Genomic DNA, 6,000 nt, shown 5'->3' on the forward strand with positions numbered 1-6,000 from the left:
GGAAAAAGCAGAGCAATTGCGGTTAAGTGACTTGTTCAAGGTCATACAGTTATCGTCAAGTGTCTGAGGCTAGATTTAAACTCACGTCCTTCTGACTCCACAGCTGGAGCTCTATTCACTGTGCTACCTAGCTGCCCCTCCCAATTACCTTGTAAAAAATAAATTTATCACTTATTTTAAAAATTCATTTAAAAAAATTTTGAGTTCCTACCTTTTAGTCCCTCCCCCACTCACTGAGAAGGGAAGAAATGATATTAACTATACATGTGAAATCATGAAAACTATATATCAATATTTGCTGTGTTACAAAAAAAAGCAAGAAAAATTAAGACAGCAAAAAAATATACACTTCAATCTGCACTCAGAATTTATCAGTTCTCTCTCTAGAGGTAGATGGTATTTTTCACTATGTATTCTTTGGAATTGTCTTAGATCACTGTATTGATCATAATAGCTAAGTCTTTCACAGTTGATCATGTTACAATATTGTTACTGTGTACAGTGTTCTCCTGATTCTGTTCACTTTATTCGGCACCAGTTCATATAAATCTTCCTAGTTTTTTCTAAAACCATATTCCTTGTCATTTTTTATAGCATTACTCTTGATGGGCTATTGAGCTATTGCTGGTCAGTCCATCCAAATGCTTTCTTCTCCTCCTGATTTTCTATCTTTACCATTTCTCTACCAATCCAGATCCACTCCTCTTCAGTTTCCTGTCCCACTCCAACTACCCCCTACACATACAGCTCTTCTATTTGTTAATACAACTCTTCTCCCCTGAATCTCCAATCAGCTATCCTGGTTCCCACACCCAGACCCACTTGAATATTTCCAAAATAGTCTCCTAGCTCCAGGGTTCCCTCCTCTGTAGGCTGCATCCCACAAAATTCTATTGCCCAGACACCACTATTGCTGAACAGTTAGACATTTTAATTTCTTTTTTCCTCTAGTTTTAATCACCCCCAAAATACAGGCTACTGAGAAGAACAAGTGAAATGGGAATCAAATGGAAAGGCAGAACATATTAAATCTCCTTAGTTTCAAGAACAAGGTCATTGCTAACCTTAGGGACCAGCCTAAGCTTTTGCATTTAAAATCTGCCTTTACTTTTTTCAATCCACAGTTTGGTGCACAGAGACTGCAACAGTGGGACCTAGGGAGCTAAGAGAGCCTAGGCAATTTCCTGATGTCCTGGGAGAACCCTCCATAAAGTAAAGTAAGACATTGTATCTATCCAAAGAAGTCAAAGCCTATTGTGGAAATAGATGCCTCGGTGACCTAAAAAGTTTGAACTTGATAGAGGTATGAGTGAAGCTGTGGGCTTCTGGGGACTCAAAACTTAATGCTTATTCTGAACATAGCCTTGTACCTGCCACAAAATACAGAGGCAAAGTGAGATAGAAGTCTCACCTCTCCTGGTGCTGGAGTTCATGCATCTTCTCAGCCACTTTGGCAGGGAGAGATTCATCAGGAAGATGGTAGTACAAAGCCCACTGGGCAGCTGTGGCAACATCACAGTAACTGATCAGCAGCTGGATCAGCTGTTCCTGCAGCCACAAATTCTCCCCTACCATGTTCTGAAACAGGAAAGGATTAAATGACATTCTTGCATAAGATAAACTGAAATTTAACAAGCTTGGGCATTTTTTTTTTAAGGTTTGGGGGAAGTCATAAAGAAGGAATCGATATGAAAGTATCTTTATTGACATATAAGACAATACCAAAAGCAGACCTTTCTAATCTGCAGCTGGCAAAAGAGGCAAGGTACAAAACGGGATGTCAAAGGTACACAGTTAGTCCCCTATGAAAATTAAAGTGACTTTGGCACTGGGTGAGACACCCTATTAAGCACCATAATGTGAGACTCTAACGATTTGGAACAGAGGTTCATAGTGTCCAGGCTCCTAATACCTACTTTGCATTTATGAAGTTCTCCAGGAGCTCCCATCGGAAATACATAAGAACAATACAGAGTATGATAACGACCTAGCAAGGTCCACAGCAAGAAGAGCCCTATTGATGACCTCACATTTTGGCTGTTCCATGATGCATAAATACAGCAAATGTTTTGTGAAAGGCATTCATGTACTTTTTTTTTGGCAAAGCAATTGGGGTTAAGTGACTTGTCCAAGGTCACACAGCTAATAAGTGTGTCAAGTGTCTGAGGCTGGATTTGAATTCAGGCCCTCCTGAATTTGGGGCCAGTGCTCTATTCACTGGGCCACCTAGTTGCCCCCAACATTCATCTACTTTCACTAAGGAAAGCCAGGTCAGCTGGGGAGGCACTGAGGCAGAAATTAGGATTAGATAGCACATGGGGATGGTACTGACACACAGAGGTTAGTTTCCAAGGATATCCTTGATATGCTTTCTCTGTGACTTTCCTGATAGTACCAGGGAACTGAAACCCAAACTGAAACAAGGACAAACTATCATGGTACAAACTCTGAATTCATCAGTGCCAAGGGAAATTGAAAAGTGATCAGCATTGAGTGGGGCTAATCAAGGAAGGATATGAAGAACAGGTGTACTTTAAGCAAGTTTTTAAGGAGGGAAAGGGTGTAGATTTACAAAAAAGAAGAGAAAGAACATTCTAACTTCAGGACAGAGGATATGATTGATACTCCACACAGATGGGAGAGGGAAAGCATGAAGTTGTAAACAAGTTCCAAAGTTTTGCAATGAGTTGCTGCAGTGGAAAGAGCCTTAATTTTATGTCAGAGGACTGGGTCAGAAAAAGAGTTCCTCTACTTATTGTATGTGTGACCTTGAATAGGACACAGCTTTTCTGTGCCTTATTTTTCTCTTGTACAAAATGAAAGGTCTGGACTAGATGATCCCCATGGCTTCTTCCAGCTCTAAATTGATTTTCTGATGATCCTAGGTGTGATGGAATAACCAGAAAGCACAAAAGTGGCAGGAAGGATGAAGGGAATCAAAAAGGCGAATTAAGAGAAATGAGTTAGAAGAATGGGGGAGGGGAGGGAGTGTAGGGAAAAGAGGGGGGTAAGGTAGTTTGGGGAAGGCTTTACAGCCTACTGAAGACTTTGATACAATAGAAAATAATCCCTTGAGGAGAGAAGTGACAGGGAAACAGGATCATTGTGGCTGCCCTTTCCTAAACTTGATTTCAGGTCCATTCTTGTCCTGAAGGATGGTGACCAAAACTGTCCTTCCTGATGGAGGGGGTAACTGAGAATGGAACAGATACACAAGTAATTAGACTGATATTGAATTAGCTCTCAGGCTTCTCTTTTTACCAGGTAATCCAACTTTTTAAAACTTGTCCTCATCAGTCCTGTTTTATAATATTTTAAATCTTCTCCACTGCTGACTTTGGAATCCCTTCTTCATAATTCTTGTAATTTTTGTTTAAGAGGGTTCTTTGGCACCAGTTACCACCCTCTTCTGGGAATCTGAAATATCCATTTTACATTATCCTCTTTGGCTGCAGAAACTTCTATCCTTACTTCATTAGGGGCTCAGTTCTTTCTTATTTAAAACTACCCCTCTGCTATTCACAGTTTTGGTTGGTTTTCTTCAGTTCTAAGATGCTTCCAAGTTGTGTGTATGTTTTGTATGTTGACTTCGGGATAACAATGTGGCTTGAAGTTGGACGGTTTGGTTGAGAACAGTTATCTGAGGGGGTTTACAATAAGACTGCTCCTGGCATTTCTCAAGGAGTAATATTTGGTACAGGATATGAAGTGCAAAAATGTTCCACAAAGTATTGCCCTATAAAGTTACAGTAAGTGTAATAAAGACACTATCAGCCTTGGACTTTGGTGGCATTGACCTTAGCCAACCAAGAACAGCTATATGCTCCTCTACAGGCTGTATTTCAGTAAATGCACATCCCAGCATCCCTTCCCTAGCTGCTGGTACAAATCCTCATCATCATGATAGGTGGTATGATTTCAGATCAGTGAAAGAAGAGATGTGAAAACAGAAGGCATTTTTCTAAAAACATTCTGAGTTATGCAGACTTTGTATCCGAGGTACAGCAGTTTAGTGCCAGGCAAACCTTGCTGGTGAAGGAGACATTAATCTAGGAGGATCCTGTGATCAGGCTCTCTAACCTGCCTTCTCACAAGTACAAACAGAGTTTGAATGTTTGGAATGTGGCCAGAGCCATCAACTTGCATTCTTTAGATTCCTACAGTGATGGAAAGGTGAGAAGTTGTCTTCAAGATAGATACTCCTTTTCAGGTCAGGAAACAAATCTGTTGGTAACCCAAGGATTTTTCTTTAGAAGGAAAAAAAAGCCATACAAAAGTACATAAAGATGAGGGTACAGGGCAGAGGAGAAAAGCTATATGAAGGGTTTCTAATGGCCAAAACATCATGCCCAAATCTTGCAAACCATTGTGATATGCAAGAATGGGAAGAAGAAAATCATCTGATTAAGCTAACCTTGATAGATGAGAAAGCTTTCTCTTTAGCCCTGAAAGATTTACATCCTTCTTGCCCTATGTTCATTTCTCCAATTTAGCTCAATTCAAAACATTTAATAAGCAATTACTTTGTGCAAGACACTAGACTGAGCATGGGATACAGACACAAATGAAATGGTCCAGGCCCTCAAGAAGTTTACAGTTGGGGGGAAGTAGAGTAGTAGCATAATACATACAAAAATAATTATGGTATAAAGAAAATTGAGAAGCAGTATAGTATAGTGAATAGAATGCTGAAAATAAAGTTGGCAAGTCTTACTCTGACACATAATAGTTGTGTGACCGTGGGCAAGTCACTTAACTTTTGAACCTCAGGCAACTACCTAAGACTTATTTACTAAGTTACAGAGAGGTTCCAATCAGCATTGATGGAAAGTTCTCACGACCCCCAAACCACAGATATTTTACATTAAAGGACAAAACGATCACATTGAGGGTAGGGAAGACTTCATGTAGTAGACGATGCCTGAGTTGGGTCTTGATGAGGCAAAAATGACAAAGAAATGCATTCTTGGAAAGGGGAAAGGCTCGTGCAAATGCATGAAGACAGGAGACAAAGTATATAAAGAATTTAGTCAATAGCTAACAATTCAGTTTAGCTACAGTACAGATTTCATGAAGGGGAATGGCATAAACTAAGTCTGGAAAGGTTAGTGCAACCCACATTGTGCAGGTCTTAAGTGTCAGGCTAAGAAGCCTATATTTTATGCTATAGAACAATGGGGAAGGACTGAAATTTCTTGAGGACCATGACCATGTTTCTAGGGAGTCAGTATGATGTAGGGAAGAGAATAAGCACTTATTAAGTTGCTACAATGTGCCAGGTAATGTGCTAAGTACTTTACAAATATCTCATGTGATCTTCACAACAATCCTGGGAGGTTGGTGCTTTTTATTAAGCAACTACTTTTATATTTTACAGCTGAAGGAACTGAGGCAGGCAGTGATTAAGTTACTTGTCCAGGGTTACAAAGCTAGAAAGGCAGACTTCTGCACTGTGTCACTGAGCTGTCCTGAAAAGATCCCTGGAATGTAAGGAAAGACATCCAGGTCATAATGCTGACACTAACTCCCTGACAATGACCTTGGGGAAGTCATATCCCCTTTGTGAGCTTTTGTTGCTTCATCTGTAAAATGAGAGGACAGAACATGATCGTCTCCAAAATCCCTTCCAGATCTGAAATCTATGCTTCAGGACTCTTATCACTGGATATTGGAAGCCCACTGACTAGGTGCTGATTTTTTTTTAAACCAGGAAGGCTGGATTTTTATCTGTTTAATAAGGAGTATGGCTGTCCAGACATGTATTTTCCTAGGTTGTAAAACAAAATCTCTTTCTGCACTGGTCACATACCAAATGCCCAGTTAAGTGCTGTTCTGGCACTTCAGTAACTGCTGTCTTCTTGTCTCATTCATGTGTGGCACCTGAACCACCTCGGAGAAGATCCCCTGGGTTGACCCCTCCCTTGGCTGTCTTTTCCATCCTCCAAACAGCCTTGAGCCTTTCCAGGCTCCCTCCTCCCAGGGTCCCGGGTTCCCACATGG

The 6,000-nt window shown here is 40.5% G+C and overlaps 1 protein-coding gene across 1 annotated transcript in view; it reads right to left on the reverse strand.

Annotated features, from left to right (window-relative positions):
- The window catches only part of EXD3 (exonuclease 3'-5' domain containing 3), a 206,438-nt gene extending 204,837 nt beyond the window's left edge, over nt 1-1,601 (reverse strand). Inside the window, exon 1 of the mRNA XM_069072754.1 lies at nt 1,412-1,601. Within this exon, the coding sequence (XP_068928855.1) occupies nt 1,412-1,575 (164 nt within the window). The 5' untranslated portion in view covers nt 1,576-1,601. The remainder of the gene's footprint in view (nt 1-1,411) is intronic.
- Nucleotides 1,602-6,000: the final 4,399 nt, after the last annotated feature.

This window comes from Petaurus breviceps, unplaced genomic scaffold, assembly GCF_028583685.1.
Source record: "Petaurus breviceps papuanus isolate PSGF00001 unplaced genomic scaffold, PetGlider_PUasm1.0 90847, whole genome shotgun sequence".
Classification (NCBI taxonomy): domain Eukaryota; kingdom Metazoa; phylum Chordata; class Mammalia; order Diprotodontia; family Petauridae; genus Petaurus; species Petaurus breviceps.